This window comes from Mauremys mutica, chromosome 3 (genome assembly GCF_020497125.1).
Source record: "Mauremys mutica isolate MM-2020 ecotype Southern chromosome 3, ASM2049712v1, whole genome shotgun sequence".
NCBI classification, from domain to species: Eukaryota; Metazoa; Chordata; order Testudines; family Geoemydidae; genus Mauremys; species Mauremys mutica.
Window position 1 is genome coordinate 51,721,008 of NC_059074.1, and position 17,586 is coordinate 51,738,593.

General features: G+C 38.3%; 1 protein-coding gene across 1 annotated transcript in view; it reads right to left on the reverse strand.

Annotated features, from left to right (window-relative positions):
- The window catches only part of LOC123366634 (protein eyes shut homolog), a 335,154-nt gene that overhangs the window by 152,512 nt on the left and 165,056 nt on the right, over positions 1-17,586 (reverse strand). The window contains exon 4 of the mRNA XM_045010281.1: positions 14,566-14,730. Within this exon, the coding sequence (XP_044866216.1) occupies positions 14,566-14,730 (165 nt within the window). The remainder of the gene's footprint in view (positions 1-14,565; positions 14,731-17,586) is intronic.

The window sequence follows — 17,586 nt, forward strand, 5'->3', positions numbered from 1 at the left end:
AAGTTTTCAAAATGCTTATTTCATTCTTAATGCTTCTTAAAACAAATGATGGTTAATTATTATTACCACAACGAGAACTCCCTGGATCTTTACACTTGGTGGACCAAGTTATTCACAGGGCATATTTAAATATGAAATTGCTCATGAACCACCAGCAATATACGCTGCAGGCTCTTATTTATGGTGGATGTGAAAACTGCTATGATGTTCTTAGTCCCTTAGTTGGTATCAGTTGTATTCCTTTTAAACCTATATTTAAAACATCAGAGAAAAGATCTCATTATTATGTAGCTGTGTGCAAGTACTTCTGTGCTTGCATTAAAACAGGAGAGGGCCACTAATCTATTAGAAATGATGGGCAAACCTATCTTTCCTGAATAAGATTATTGTTCCTCGAGGCTATGTAGTAATTTTCTATGAACTATGTATATCCTATCTCTCTCCCCATATTTATAATGGCCAATCTATTCTTTTGGCAGCCTTTATAAACAACAATCAATTAGTTCTTAGGATTTGTTACTCACAACTAACTGATTGACAAAATCCTTGTTAATAAACTCTTTAAATATGCTTTTGAACAACAATTTGGTGCTACTGAGTAAAGTGACATAATTTAGTTAACAGTCCTCATAATCTGCCAACCAGTCAATAATGTTAGCCTTTAAGCAACAAAAGTTTGGTTGAAAATGTTTTTTTTATGTCCATAAAAATGACAAACTAATTTTCTTGTATATATGACTGTTAATTCTCACACTAACAGCTGAAATGATAAAGCATTAAAACAACCAGCTACCCCTTTCCAATGTGTTTTTATTTCTGTTGAGGTTCTTGTTTGGGAAGGATAGATGTGTATGTGCAAATGGCCTAGACTACCTGGTTAATCACAGCTGACTGGAACACTTGGTGATGGTGTGTGCAAGGGTTAGTCCTTTATTGTTTTCCCTTATGATTTTCACCTAAAAATCCTTCTTAGGCATTCTGATTCCACTCCATGTGTATAATAAAAACCTCTCATCTGAGATTTCCCAGCATAGTCAAATGTTTTGCTAATTATGGCATATAAGAAGAGCTATGGTATCAATCTGGTAAAATCAGGCATGTTTGTAAAATTACTTAGTTGTTAGCAGAGTAGCCAATGAGAATTCTGAATTATCTTCCCATGAAATACATATGAACCGACAAGATCTTTTTTAAATATACTCTTAAAATAACACGGGGCTGTATAAGGAAAAGGGATTTTGGTCTTAAGTGCAAAACTCAATGAAACCTTAACTATATGGTTACTATTGATGCAATTATAATAAAACAAATGTAAATCCTATTCATACCTCTACAGTTAGTGTATCCAGGAACCCACTACTATGTGCTAATATTGGGTTTGAGCTTTAAAATCCAATTAAGTCTGCGGCTGCCTTCGTCCTCTCCAACCAACTTGCTCCTTTCATTTTTTCTTCCCCCGGTTTCCCTTCTTCTTTCCTCTTCCCTCCCTGTCCCTTTGCTTAGTTAACTGATCAGAATGGGCCCTCAAGAGAACCTGCTGCTGCCAGTCCCCTTCTATTCAGCTGTTTGATGGTAGTGCAGCTTCAAAGAACAAGAAATGGAAGCAGGAGCTGCACTACCACTAAACAGAACACAGCTGGCAACAGCAGCTTCTCTTTAGAAGCCCTTAAAGGGAAAAGAGAAGAAACGGGGAGCAAGGGGCAAAGAAAGGGGGGGGGTGAAGGGGGCACATAGGGAACAAAAGAACTCACACATCACACACACACACACACACTAGTGTGTTTATCCGATACAACTACATAGAGCTGGATGTCTGCTCACAGGATTTGTAAGTTACAAAATTTGTAAGTTACAAAATGCTATATAAAAAACCAAATCCCGTTTACCAATTTACAGATTATAAATACATAGGAATTGAGACATTTTCTTTTTTGATTAAAAGCTTTTATTGGATTTTAGATAAGTCCCAAGAGGGGCTGCAGCTCTCTGGAAGGAAGGAAAAAACTGACAGGAGGAAAAGAGGAGAGAAGAAAAGAAATGAAAAAGTAGGGAGTGTCTCATAGGATGTTTGCTGAATGAAAAGCATGTAAAGTGGAATGTGACACAAACATTTATGGTACATAATACCATCTCATTGATCATTTGGCATGGAATAAAAAGTGGGTGAATACCTGGCTTTTTTAAGTTAAATGGGAGTTTTGCACCCTGTAGGTTTTCACACTGTTCAAGTCTGTTAAGTCTTTTGGATGCCTTTTCCAACAGCAGTCAAATTGCAAAATTCATAAATCCATCTATGTATTGTAATGTTGATGCTTTCCTTGTCTACAATACTATTTTTAAGACAGTGGCACAGAGAAGCTAATGTTTGTGGTAGTTGGTCACATCCACAGACCTTGAAATTCCCAGAGCATGAACAGCTTTAGTGTGATGGGATGATCACTTGGAGAGCAAGGGAAATCTGGAAACACATCCTTTCCCACAACATACATAGCAGTGTCCCTTTCAGGCCTGACAGTGTCAGGTGGTATCAGTGGCTTATACCTCAATCTTATAAATTCTGCTTGGAGATCCTTGGAGGTTGAACACTATTTTATGTTCTATACGTCTAAGACAGAGGTAAGGGGATTCTTCTACTGTTAAGGCTAATTCTAGTCTATTTGAGATTACAAGATGAAGTTCTGTGCCTGACAGGGTTTAAAAGCTCATTGTTGACCTTCTTGACATTCATAAAAGAATTCATAATGAAGAGTAGATAGCAGAGGCAAGTCTTCGCAATGAACCCAATTTGTTAAAGAAGGTTCGTAAAGTGGGAAGATCTGAGACTTCAAAGGCCAGATCCAAAATCCACTGAAGTCAGTAGAAGTCTTCCCATTGGCTTCAATAGGCTTTGGGAATCAGGCCCTAAATGCACCATTGGAGCCTCACGTTGTATGCAGCCAAAAATCAACAGAGTTCCACTAGGACTATTTTTGTCCAAAATCAAACATCATTAAACATATATATTTAGACTTTATAGGGATTTTAAAACTAATCTGTACCACAGCAGAATGCAGAAGGTCAGATAACCTTATGCTTCCTTCCCTGAGGATCATATCAAACCTCTACCAATATACAAAGCAGTGAATGAGACCCCTCCTAAGTGCATCGCAATACATTTTATAAAGTCTTCTCAGAGCCATGGAGTGAGATGTATAAAATTTGTACAGTGAAATTTGCAATGTATCAACAAGAAATTTTTATTCCTTTATGTACTGCTAATGCAGCCTTTAGTCTTTAGAAGCTGCTTGTGATTTATGCTAAGCAAGCAAATAATATTAAAATGAGAAAAGGACACAAATAATGTATTTTTCCTTTTTGTTTCTATTAGAGGGATTTATGGTGCCTGAAGTTTCTTCCCTTTTTAGAAATTAACTATTACTGTTTGCTCCTTCCATTGAATAATGCCCAGATCAGTAGATACATATGTATAAGGGAAAAAAAGGAAGTTATTTCTTTTTAAAAATGACCTTTGCACATTACCACTTGTAAAATGAAGTAGATACTGGAATTTCTTTTTTTCATCTGGGCCAGAAGAGAAGGTGGATTTGAGACAGCTCTCACACTCTTTGTAGGTGTAGATGATGCTCATAGTATATTGGCACTGTTTCCTCTGTGTCTCATTTTTTATTTTAAGACAGTTGACTGAGAATGTAACTAAACACAAAATTCAGGTACTACAGTAACAGGGGCCATATAAGTATGTAAGACAGATAGGGGGAAAATAGGACCCAAAGAGGCAAATTAAACCAAAACAAACAAAAAATGCCAAGGAAGCAGTGAACACTCTGAATCCCAAGCTCACTGCACCTTCAGTAGTCCCAAGGAACTGAATATACCTCTGTCGCCGGGAGGGAGGGAGTAGTAAGTGAGAATGGATAGGTTCTGCATCTTGAGCCCACAAATGTGAATATTCAGTGGTGACACTTGCAAAGAATGACAGTTTCCGGTAACTTCTCTATTCCTTACCTGTAATTTTTATTTCTCACAATGGAGGACATCCTCTGGTCTGAACAACTTGTCCTTTCATGTCAAAATTTTAAATTACGTTTTTAGATGTTTCATTTTATTAATGTGGTATTATTAATATTTTCTAGCTAGTGAACATGGTTTAAGCTTTGGGAGGAAGGTAGTCCAGTGGTTGGAATGCTACCTTGAGATTTGGGAAACCTGAGTCCAATTTCTTACTCCTCCTCAACCAAGTCACTTAGTCTTTCTGTACCTCATTTCCCCATCTGTAAAATGTAGATAATATGACTTCTCTACTTTGCAAGGGCAGTGTGAGGATAAATACATTAAAGAGTGTGAGATGTTCACATACTATGGTAATGGTCCCTACAGAAGTAACTCAGATAAATGGGAAGTCATGCTTGCAGTGCTAGAGTAGTCCTGCAGAGGGAGTGTAAATTCAAATGAAGGTGCTCATTCCATAATGAGAAAAATTAGGATGTCTGAAGATATGATAAACAGAGGCAATGCTCTGGAATAAGGGAAAGAGAGCCTCAAAATTTGCCAGACACTTCATCATAGAATGAAGAGGACTTTCACAGAAAAAGACTATGAGAATTCAGAATAAAGACTGGGATACATTCCAGTAACAATGGGTATCAATAAATGTAATCATTCCATAGTGATGGAATGAGTGGGTCTAATAGCTGATTAGTATACAGGGCTGGGTCCAGGCACCAGCGAAGGAAGCTGGTGGTTGGGGTGGCCAATGGAAAGGGATGGCACGTCTGGGTCTTCAGCAGCAATTCGGCAGTGGGTCCTTCACTCCCTCTCTTCCTCTTTGAGCTGCCGCCAAAGTGCCGCCGAAGAGGAAGAGAGGGAGTGGGGACCCGCCGCCGAATAGCTGCCAAACGAAGTGGCGCAATTTAGCTGCTGCCGAAGTGCTGCCACTCAGCTTTATATTCCCCCTCCCCAAACTTTGCCGCTTGGGGTGGCAAAAAAGCCGGAGCCTGCCCTGCTAGTATACGATCCAGACCACAGCATACCCTCCGTTACGAGAAGCAAACTTTCAGATAAACTAATTTTTCTCTTTTCAGGAGACTAAATGACATAAATGGCAAGAAAACATTTTTCTCGGTAAATTTTTCTTTAATATGAAGGGGGGGAGGCAAGCTGAAACCTGAAGGTTCATGGATAGTTCTCTGGTGCTTGGGAAGTAAAGTATTGGTCAGGGGTACTGAGAAGGTGCCTTTATTTCAGCCCAGCCACTACAGGAATCTGAGGAGAGGGAAGCATCTACACAAGGTTTTAAAATTATAGAGTAAAGAGGGGTGATGCCCCAGGAAGAAAAATTAGGATGTCTGAAGATATGATAAACAGAGGCAATGCTCTGGAATAAGGGAAAAAGAGCCTCAAAATTTGCCAGACACTTCATCATAGAATGAAGAGGACTTTCACAGAAAAAGACTATGAGAATTCAGAATAAAGACTGGGATATATTCCAGTAACAATGGGTATCAATAAATGTAATCATTCTGTATGTTTGAGGATCATTTTTCTACTTCAGTACCAATTATCTGAGGATAATGGGAAAAAAAAGGATTAGAGTTTAATATAGTTTAAATAGGCATTATTTTAAAATTGTGTATTCAAAACCATTATGACTAGAAATTATTTTGTGCTTTTTTTTGTGAGTTAACTTTAAAACTTTGAAACATCATTTTGTACAGTTTAAAAAATTGAAGAACTGAACACACATTTCATATTGACAAGTTTATTTCTCAACTCACTGAAACAATTCTCTTCCCATTAGGCTAATATGTTAAACATGAACTCAACAAAAATTTTACAAATGTTGGCTCATCCTACTGTAGTAGTAACACCTTTTGTTTAAGATAAAGCTACTGCCAAAAGTTGTAGTTCTTTGTGTACTTAGATAGGAATAAATCAGAAAAGAATTGAACAGGAAACATGACACTTTCCCTTCTCCAGCTGAGTTGTTCCTGTAAATCTCTCTTAAACAGGAGGACAGTAGCGACAGTAACAGCAACTACTATTGAGAATAAACGTATCTGATTTTTTGCCAATGACCTCCAGACACACATTTCTCACTTTAAATACTAGCATTTACTACACTGAAAAAGATGGCTCTGAATTACATCCTCCTAAAAGAACTGGTATAATTTGCCACCTGGGATTTGGTCAAATGTCTGCTCTAAATCCTTGAGGATCATGTACTTCTCTGGCACAGTCTTAGTTCTTTTCAAAAAGGAAGCACAAAATAAAATTCTGGTCTGCACTTCGGTATCCCAGGACAAAACCCCAGATATTTCTTGAAGAAAGACCAACCATTCAATTTTGCAACAAGTGCACCTCATGACATGTTCTTTATCTCACTCTGTTCCCCTCTGCCTTATTAGAGGCTTCTTTGTATGGGTTCCAGAATTCAGAAGGCTGGTTCAGTGACAGGTATGAAAAGCTTTATTTTTCATCTCCACTGCTGCTCATACTTCTGTTCTGCTCTCACTAAGGGTCTATTTCATGCTATTATTTCTAAGGAGATGTATTATTCTTTTATCAGCTGTGCCTGGCACAAGGTTCCAAGCCTTATCTGCCCTCTATACTTTCCCCAGATCAATTAGGTGTTCAGGCAGAGTGGAAAATATGTAACTGCAGTTTTTTAATAAGAATCTGATTCAAAACCAGCATTTAGTCTAGCAGCCTGATATTAATCCCTCAGCAGTTTAAGGGGTTTGGTGAATACCAGGGTGAATATTGGTGTCCAATAGAAAATACCGGGGCGAATACTGTGGTGGCCAATAGAAAAATCATTAAGACATACTTTAATTTCATCTTATTCTTTGTAATTATTAGAATTTTAATTTTACAGAAAATTGTCCTACCAAATTGCCCATATGATAATATTTACAAAACTGGTCATCCAAATTGTGCCTGTAAAGCTAATATTTGCACTAGCAGATCAGGAAATGAAGAACAAACTCTATGTGTTTGCACATGCAATTGTCAGGTTTGTCAGTGTAAATTTTACAACTGCATGCCTGTTTTTAAAATGTGGCCCTTGGACTTTTTGGTGGACATAATATTCTGTTATAAATATTTATTGCAACCTTTGACCTAACAACTGGATCTAGGACATACTGACACATTTCAGCATCTCTTTACTAATACAAGTTTAATAAAATGACTCAGTAAAACACTTTATCAACCATTTATGTTTGCAACTTGAGCTACAATACCCTTCAGAATACAGGCAGGCTAACAAAGTGATACACACATCTACCAAATTATGCATTGTTATGCATGCATGAGGTATGTAGGATTTTAAAAAGAAAAATAGACTTAATTGTCCATGTAAAAAAATGATAGCCCAAGATATCAAAATCCTAGTATATTTTTGGTTGCCAATTGGGAATGACTTTAGATACAAACATATACAAGTTGTGGCAGAGCTCTGACCTTGCTCCTGTGGGTCCTGCGCTTCTAGGCGGTTTATGCTAGCCTCAGTGGCTCACTGTGACCCTCCACGTAGCCCTTCTCTCTCTAGGGCCAGGGTTAGTCTACTGAGCCCTTTTCATCATAGGCCTGCAAGGAGGTTGGTGAGAAAACTCCCACAGTCTCTGTTCAGCCTCCTGTCCTGACAGGGACCTGACTTCCCCTTCCAGGAGCTGTTCCTGTAGTGGTGGGTTGGGGGGAACCCGGCCCGCCCTCTACTCCGGGTTCCAGCCCAGGGACCCTAATGGTAGCAGTTGTTGGCAGCCAACCTTTCACTGACAGAGTTGCTACATTTCCCTGAGCCACTTCCCCACAGCTCTCCTGCTTCTCCCTTCTTCACCCTTACCTTAGGGCTCCTTTAATGATGGGTTGAGGGTGTCTTTAGTAACCAGCCCTTCAGCCACACTTCCTCTCCTCTGGCTCCCTGGATCTCCTCTGCCTGACTGGAGTGAGCCCTTTTTATAGTATCAGCAGGCCCTTAATTAGAGTCAGGTGGTCACATTAGCTTAATGGCCTCACCTGACTCGTTACGGGTTAATTAGAGTCAGGTGTTCTCATTAGCCTGGAGCAGCCCCTGCTCTGGTCAGTCAGGGAACAGAAAACTGTTAATCCAGTGGCCAGTATATCTGCCTTCTGCTATTCTGGTGTACCCCACTGGCCTGGGTCTATCACAAAGAGTATAAGATATACAAATGAACACTTGTCTGGATTACACCCACTCTGCATAGGTACAAAAGCGATAAGAAAATGGCACAAGAAACTTTTCCCATAGCTTGTGCTCTTGAGAAAGGACAAATCATAATCTAGTCCTTTCATTCACCTGAGCTCAAGAGCTACAGAAGGCTAATGCTAGAACTGATGCTACCTTCTTGGGTTCATCCTTCCTCTGCATATTTAACAGTTATAATACTTTTCATAAGGAAGCACGCCAACACATTTTACTACCTGACATACATCTTATAGAGAGAGATCATTTCATCTACAACTGAAATGCAACCACTTGCATGTTGAAGTACAATGGCTGTTTAGTAACACCAACAGCATGGAACAGTCCAGGATGGAACTGGAGAATATTTTATTCAAATAAAACTACAGAAAAGAAAAAACTTTCTAAGTGGAATTCAACTAACACTACTTGAAATTTTGTGAGGATACCAAGACTTAGGTCAGGTCTACATTAGAAAATGTTTGTTCTTTTATCTATACTGGTACAGCTATACTGTAAACCCTCTTAGTGTAGATACTGCTTATCCACCCACAGAAAAGTGCTTTTGCTGGTGTAGTTTATACAGGTTCCCAGAGGAAAATAAGCTATACTGGCATAACTGCACCAATACTAGGGATTTTGCCAGTAGAGAAATGTCTAAAAAAAAAATCACACTTTTAACTGATCTTACTATAGCAGATGGAAAAGTGTAGCACTTACATTTTCCTTGGAGTTTTCCATCCAAGTACCAGAAAGACAGGGAAAGAAAATGTGAATTATGTGATATACAGAAAGTGTGAGTTTTACAGTCTCCTAATTGCTTATGTGATCAAAAATAATGAGTGTTTTGATCTGAAATAGTAAACTGATTAAGATATAGAACTAGCCTGGATTTAAGAATTTAGGGCATTAGAAAAAAAGGATTCCCTAAGACCTACTACTTTTATTTTTATTATCTGCATTTATTTGAAAAATAGAAAGACCTTTGTCCCAAATGTATACCTGCCAGTTCTGTGTAGCTGGAAAACTGGAGAACCATAAAATCACTTTTGTGAGCTGCTTAAAAATATTATGTTTTTGCTTTCTGTCAGTGTTCTTTAGAGTTTGTATGTATTGAACTGTTGCCTCTAAATTTCACGGTGGGCTACCAGCTTTTAAATTTCATGGTTGGGTAACAGACAAAAACATTAGTTTCTACAGATGGTTCAGAAAGACGCTTTCATCATTTATACATAGGTACTTGTGTTCCATACAAATACCTACTGCTGGGTGAAATGTAAATTTGGGAACATTAATATTTCCTTCTGATATCTAAAACTGAAAACTATTTTAATTTTCTCAACACCATTTTGTTTCAGTTAAAAGTACATTATCATCTAAGGAAGCACTGCACATAACACATTGCACCTGGTTTTGAACTATGTAAATCAAGAATAACTCCATTAAATTCCATAGGTCATATTTTACTCACACAGCTCCACTGGTGTAAATCTAGAATAACTCTCCACTGACTCTGGAGTAATCCTGCATTTAAAACAGTGTAACTGAATGCACAGTTAGGTCTATTGGTGCTACACTCATGTAAAATCAGTATCTGTGAGATCAGACCCAGGCCCATCATATATACAAATATCACATAACATACCTGGACTTCAGCAAGGTATATCAGCAAGTTAATAAGAAATCTTGGTAATTTACATTGTTCTTTGACATAACGGCTGTGCCTCAACTGGTTGTGTCTACACAAACTTGCTGCATCTCTAAAGTTCAAGATTTTTCCAGGTTTGTTAAAGTCCTATAGCACACGCAGCTAGATGTAGTGAGAGAGGCATCCAGGTGATCAGTGTTCATATCCTGTTGAACACTATGTCCAGCATCACTGGTAGATGTTTGTAAATCCTGTTGGAGAGGTGACTAAGGTCCACTGCTGTTTTGGCAATAAGGGAGGAATTAGAATTACCCTGGTCTCATCATGTCTTATCTTTTGTATCAACTTCTGTACAAGAGGAAAAGGGTGGGGAGGAGGCAAGGAAACATATAAGAAGCCAAGGCCCTTCCCTCAGTTCAGAAGGAATGTGTTTATACAGATAGTTTGTCCTTGACCACTGTTCTGTGGAAATGAGGGCATTTTGTATTCTGCCTGGTGGCAAACAGATCTATGTCCAGAAGTTCCCAAAAGTTGAATGTGCCCTGAATTACTGAGTCCTTTAGAGATGATTTGTGCACTGTGTCAGATCTCTACTGACCTGATCTGCTGTGACTTTACCCTTGCCTCTTAGTGAAAGATAATTGGGTAGAAGTTATAGTGGATTCACCAGCCCCATAGCTGATAGCCTCCTTACAGAATTGCAATGAGTGAGCTCTTCTCTGTTTGTTCAGGTAATACATTGCTGTCATGTTGTCTGTGATGACTTGCTCTATTTGGCTCTGGATGTGAGGTGGAAACAATTTGAGAACTAGACAGATAGCTCTCAACTTTAGTACATTTGTATGGAATGTCTTTTCGTGATAAAACCAGTGGGCCCAAATTAACAGACGGTCGAGGTGCAGTCCCCATTTTCTCTTGGAAGCATGCAAAGTGATTGTCAGTGCTGGAGCTGAGGTGCTGAATGCTATGCTTTTCAAAACATTCTGTTGGTGTGTTCAGAATCATAGAGATGACAGAGGATAGACAGAGTTCTGGCTTGGACTGTACTTACTGGCTTGGACTGTACTCTGCCAGCAAACACATTCCATGAGTGGGAATATGCAGAGGGCACTTGAAGAAGAATCATGAGCTTTCTAAACACTGTCAGATTAGTTTCAATCTGTCAATAATGTATATTAGAAATACAAAATAATTTATGTTGAAGTCTAAGAATTATTTGTGCCCCGCCTATTGAAACTGAGACACAAATCAGATAATGAGCTGTCTGTCAGGTTAACACAAAAATATTAATAACCTTCCTTTAAATATTAACATATTGTAGTTCACAGATGACACTAAGCTGGGTGGAGAGGTAGATACACTGGAGGGATAGGGGCCAGAGTGACCTAGACAAATTGGAGGATTGGGCCAAAAGAAATCTGATGAGGTTCAACAAGGACAAGTGTAGAGTCTTGCACTCAGGACGGAAGAATCCCATGCACTGCTACAGCTGGGGACCGACTAGCTAAGCAGTAGTTCTGCAGAAAAGGACCTGGGTATTACAGTGGATGAGAAGCTGGATATGAATCAGCAGTGTGCCTTTGTTGCCAGGAAGGCTAATGGAATACTTGGGATGCATTAGTAGGAGCATTGCCAGCAGACTAAGGGAAGTGATTATTCCCCTCTATTTGGCATCTGGAGTATTGCGTCCAGCTTTGAGCACCCCCACTACAGAAAGGATGTGGTCAAATTGGAGAGAGTCCAGTGGAGGGCAACGAAAATGATCAGGGGGCTGGGGCACATGATTTATGAGGAGAGGCTGAAGGAACTGGGCTTATTTAGTCTGCAGAAGAGAAGAGCGAGGGGGGATTTGATAGCAGCCTTCAACTACCTGAAAGGGGGTTCCAAAGAGGATGGAGCTCAGCTGTTCTCAGTGGTGGGAGATGACAGAACAAGGAGCAATGGTCTCAAGTTGCAGTGGAGGAGGTCTAGGTTGGATATTAGGAAACACTATTTCACTAGGAAGGTGGCGAAACACTGGAATGGGCTACCTAGGGAGGTGGTGGAATCTCCATCCTTAGAGGTTTTTAAGGCCTGGCTTGACAAAGCCCTGGCTGGGATGATTTAGTTCATGTTGGTCCTGTCTTGAGCAGGGGATTGGACTAGATGACCTCCTGAGGTCTCTTCCAACCCTAATCTTCTATGATTCAAAAAAGATTTCTTCCAGCAACTGACAGACACAGAGTGTGGAGAATTGCAAAGGAGTGCTAAGGTTTGTCTACATTGCCCATTGTTCAGACTACAGAGGCACAAATAAAAGTGCTCCACCGTAACTCCTCTATGTGGATGATGCGAGCGCAAACTAAAGGGTTCCTAGTTCACATTAACTAAGTCTTGTTTAAAGTGGACTTTTTAATGAAAACTAGGAACCTTTTAATTTGCAGCCGCAGTGTCCACATGGGGGAATTACAACATATGACTTTGGTGCGCATTTTCTTTATACCCTCATACTTCAAACGGTGGAACAGACAAGCCCTAGATCTTGGTAGATCTACCTTTAAAAGGAACATATGGAAAAATAAAGTTTACAAGAGGGAAAACAGCACCCCTCAAACCTGTTTACCTGATGAGACAGATTGTAATAGTGAATGCCATTGTGTATGTACAATGGACATGTAATATGAAATGGTGATAACATCCTCAGAGAGAACATCTTTGTAAATACCTTCATGGGAGGGATTGCCTGATTTTATAACAAACACCTAATACCTTTAAAATCTGAATGATCACAGAATTATATAGTTGAAAATGTTGAGCCAAAAATGTCTTGAAGCCATAGGCAGTGCATCAGACACGCTGTCTCCTCACAAAAGACAGACAGATAAGTCTCTGATAGGCTGGGTCAGAGGACAGAATGGGACAAATTGCTAACTAGAAACATAAGGCATTATCTATGCATAAATTTTCACTGGCTTAGTTAAACTGATTTAGTTAAAGTGATACAAATACTTGTTTAAACTTATCTGTTTAATACTGGTTAAATCTGTTGAGATTGCCACAGTAAATTTACTGGGGAAAGCTAAATCTTGGAAAGCAGATTAAGGTAAACACAACTAAGGCAGCTTTATTCCAGAATAAGCATGTTCACACATGGAGTTAGTCAAGAATAGTTAATCAAAAATAACACTCTGTATAAAAAAGCCCTTTAAGCCAGGTTTAAATTGATATGAGCGTCCACACACAAAGTTGCACCAAAATTAACAATTGTTTTAAAGTCACAGCTTTAGTTACGTTGGTGCAACTTCGTGCATAGGCCAGGCCTCAGGTCTGTAACTTTAATGAAAGTATATGAATAGGTATGTTATGCAAAATATTTCTTTTGTTTCAATCTGATTCTTTCCATTCTTAATAAATCTTGTTTTAAATTAGATCACTTGAGTCTTACACTGTTTCAGAATTACCACATAGAATGTGCCAGAGAGGGAAAAAACAGCCTCCAGGCTCTAAGGCTTAGTCTAAACACAGAGTTGTACCAACATAAAGATGTTATTTTATGCCAATTTAATGAAACCAGAGCCGCTTTTGTCTGTGGCCATTTGGAAGTTCTTCTATAAGTTTAAACCTGACTTATATTGGTTTAGCTTGTGCCTGTAAATTTATATATTCAGCTAAACTAGTATAACTAGTTTTAGACAGATAAAAGAGTCCACACAAAAGTTGTACCAGTTTAACCAAAATGATTTAAGTGAAACCAGTACAAGTTCTGTATGTAGGCCAACCCCAAAGAAATTGTAGCAAAGGGAGAGTATCCACAAGGTACCCTGCTCCAAATTCTTGGTCAAAAGAGCATGGACTAAGGAATCCTTTCCCAACAAGTTTTTTTTTAAAGTGAAAATTCCTAACAACCATGGATATGAATAGAGTTTAAGGAGTGTAAGATGACAAATATCATAGCTGCTTTTAGACCTTCTGATTTTTTTATCCCCACTCTCCTTTGTGTGTATGTACAGGTCCACCCTAAATACACAAAATGCACAAAAGGAATTGACGAGGCAGCCCCTCTCTCCTCTTGTCTGGTGGAAGGAATATTGCCTCAGCAGCTCACTCCACCTTACTGCACACAAAACTGCAAAGGAGAAAATGAGACACCAAAGGAGGTAATGAACAATGCCCTTCTCTGACAGCAAGTCCATCCATACAGACTGGAACAATAGCCTTTGGGGGGCTGCTGGCAGATATGCAGTAATATGAAATCACAAGCAACCTTCTGAAATACCACAACATTGTAGAATTTATTATAACTTTGCAAGAGTTAATGACACTGGGACCAAGATCAGACTTATTATGGGAAGTAAGTCTCAACCCAACTGTGAAGAAGCTGCCACCCCATAATAAATTATTTGAAATGTCCACAGCATTTGTATTTTATAGCTATAACAGTATATTATTGGAGTCATACGTTTGCTGTGTTCTTCCTTGTCATGAGCGGCGTTTTCACTTGTAAGTTATGTTCCGCTGAATGGGTCATAAATTAAAGAACTTTTCAGAATAACAGGAAGAACTATGGCCCCAATTTGGTAATGCATCATGGAGTAAAAAACCAAAAGGATTCTACTGCATTTTAATGAGTAATTCTATCACTGAATAGGATACACCAGCTGGATCTACACTGAAGTTAATAAGAGCTGAAGGAGATTAAACTGCTACTGCGGGTTCAAGTATAACTGGTACTCACTGTAAAGGATAGTGCCATTTAAAGCAGTTGTTTTCACTGTCAAGTATATATTTGTAATTCTGTTTGGTTCCTGCCCCAGTGCAAGCTGGATCTTTGATACAGATGTTACAGAAGGCAGTTCTAAATAAGAGTTCCCATTGAAGGATGGAAAAAACAGTGCTGCGTCTGGAATGAACAACAAGAAAAATATATTAATATGATATAATATACAAAAAATGAAATGCAACTCATTCAGCTAAGGATAGTATATGAGCATTTACTGTTTACATGGTAAATATTTGTGATTCATGTTTGTGTTTTGAAAATGAAATACTATATTACTTATGGGACATACATCCTGGTCAAGTTATTTAACTTGCAGCATTCAAGCTGAAGGTTCTGGAGAAAACACTATGCTCTGCTGTTGGCCCCCGGTAAAAAGCAGAAATGAGAGAGTTATGAGTGGGACCTATAGACAGTGCTTAAAAGGCACAATTTCTATAGAATTATAATGCCAATTTCATTATCTGTAGATATGTTATTTTTATAGACATTTTAACATAGCTGCACTTCAGACCTCCTCTACAACAAAGTTCCTGTAGAGACTACATATATGCTTTATTATATTTAGGGATGAGAGAACTAGATTTTCCTAATTTTAAAGCCACTTTAAAATCATGGGTTTGAAATCATGACTCAAACTCCATAATCTTTGGGCAGTGTGTACATGGCCAACTAGTTGCATCTAGCTTTTTGGTGGTGTTCCTCTATCTCTAGAATATAGCACAACTTACCATTAGCTAGAAGCATTTTTTTTAATTAATCACCTTTTACATGGCTTTAAATTACATGAAATTAAAGTTTCTATTTAGTGTATAATCTCTTTGGGGTATGGAGTGTCTTTTACAGCATGTTTGCACATGATGTAACATGTCCAGCAATAAAGGTCTTGATCCTGATTGGGGCCCTGGGACACTATTGTTATAAATAATGATAATAAATTAAATTTAACTCGTTTTGCAAATCCAAAGAACAGTACATGGAGCTCACAAAATATCAAGCTTCACAAGGGTTAACCATCTCTTAATCATACTGTCAATTTTTCTTTTAATTATCCAGGAATGGGGGACAGATTGACTGAACTAATAGATGTATTTTGGAAAGAAAAAATAGATATTCAGTCTTGCTGCTGTAAGAGAATACATGAAAATTTGTGTAAATCTCAGATCTGTTTCATGTTGATGAAAAATAAAGTTTGCACATACAAAATCCACATAAAACACTAACTTGAAATGCTCCCTTAGCTTTTTTAAATAAAAAAAATCACAAAAGAAAACTTTGATTATGAACACTTATTTGTTATTTTTTCTTCTGACATTAATTGTCTTTATTGTGTAGTGGGATAAGAGTATCACCCAGACTATACAAAACAAAACTAATTGGGGTTAGGTAGAGTTTCTTCCTGCTGCTTTAGAAAGCCCATTCCAGAGATGCTGCTGGAACACAGTCCAAATTCATCTCCAGCCTTACAAATGAGGAACAAAGAAGCCATCTGGGTTAGGTAGGATTTTTGTAAGCAAATATTTACTGTAGTTAACTAACACCATAGAAAAGTATGTGTGACAGATGGCTATATCTAGCCATGCGACTAATAATAGTGTGGTTATTCTTCAGAACTTTTATGCACTTTTTGTATGAATACATTTCACTTGTGTTCTTCGGTAAACTGCTCATAGGGAGGACTCATGAAACCTGCCTAGACATTATCCTCTGCCACTTTGTACTAGGCTTCTCAGGAGAACAAAAGCCAGTGATGGCCGTATAAATCTTTTTCAATGGAAAACCATGAAAATGAATGCGTCACACAGTAAGTGAAGGAAGATAGGAAGGGAGACATTCCTAAAAGATGGGGGCCAAAACCAGTTAGAACTATTGGGTATGAGACAAAAATGAGAGAGAAGGAAATTCCTTTGGGAAAGGGCTGAAGGATCTTCACAAGAACAAAAGGACACGTATCTATACAGTTAAGAAGAAAATGTTTAGCTAGCTGAGCTCACCTTTTTCCAGGAAGACACTGCTAGGTGGTCTTCTATAGTGGGGCTCTGTGTAGACTATATCATGAAGGATAAAAAGGGTTTAAAGGACTGACTCCTGCCATAACCCTTTTTGAAGTTGTGGTGATCTTTGGTAAGCTTATTAGCATGCATGCATGTTCTTTTATTATTTTATTATGTTGTTTCTGTAAAGCTTTTACATTAAGAACAAATGTGCTTGCTTAGAAGGGGTTGTGTGGTACCTTAATACTGGGGGCAATTATGCTGTTTATAACCTTTGAGGAGAAACCTGAGCAGGCCTACTTAGGCAATCTCACTTGCCAGAGAACTCAGTGTAGACAGGGATCTGTGCAGCCTGGAAATACCCTGGTTTCAGGAGGGGGAGAGAGAGGCAGGTCTCTGTCAAAGAGAGGTGATGTTTGTGGAGCCGGAAGTCTAAAAGTGGGTGTTCTTGTTGGAGAGGGAAATACAAATGTATTTATTATGTTATTAAACAGATATAATTAAAAAAAACTTTCCAAAATATTTACCTTTCAGGTTAACATTTTCCATACTTAGTCTTTCTTTGAAAAGGAATATTTTGGTAAGTTTAAGTAAAACCCTGTCAGCCCTTTTGGATATACTGAAATATGAAAGAAGTACATTCTTCAAATTGTTAAAAAATTCTAACCATGTATTTTAAACAGGACCATAGCAGAAATGACAAAAGTATGAAATGTTGCATGTTTCAGGATGTGTGAAATGGAGGAGGAGGTGTGAAATGTTGTTTGAACCTTAACTTTTTCATTTCCTGACTTTGGGATTTTAACTGTGCATCTTAACATTTCATTCATATACATTTTATATATTTATAATCTCTAATAAACAAGTGCAAGTATTCTTGCCTTAGACTGTATATGATACAATTATGTTTGAATTATCTTCTGTACTTTCCAGTGGCTAGCAGTTCAATTTCAATAGGGTTGGGTTTGGCAGTAGTAGCAAAGGC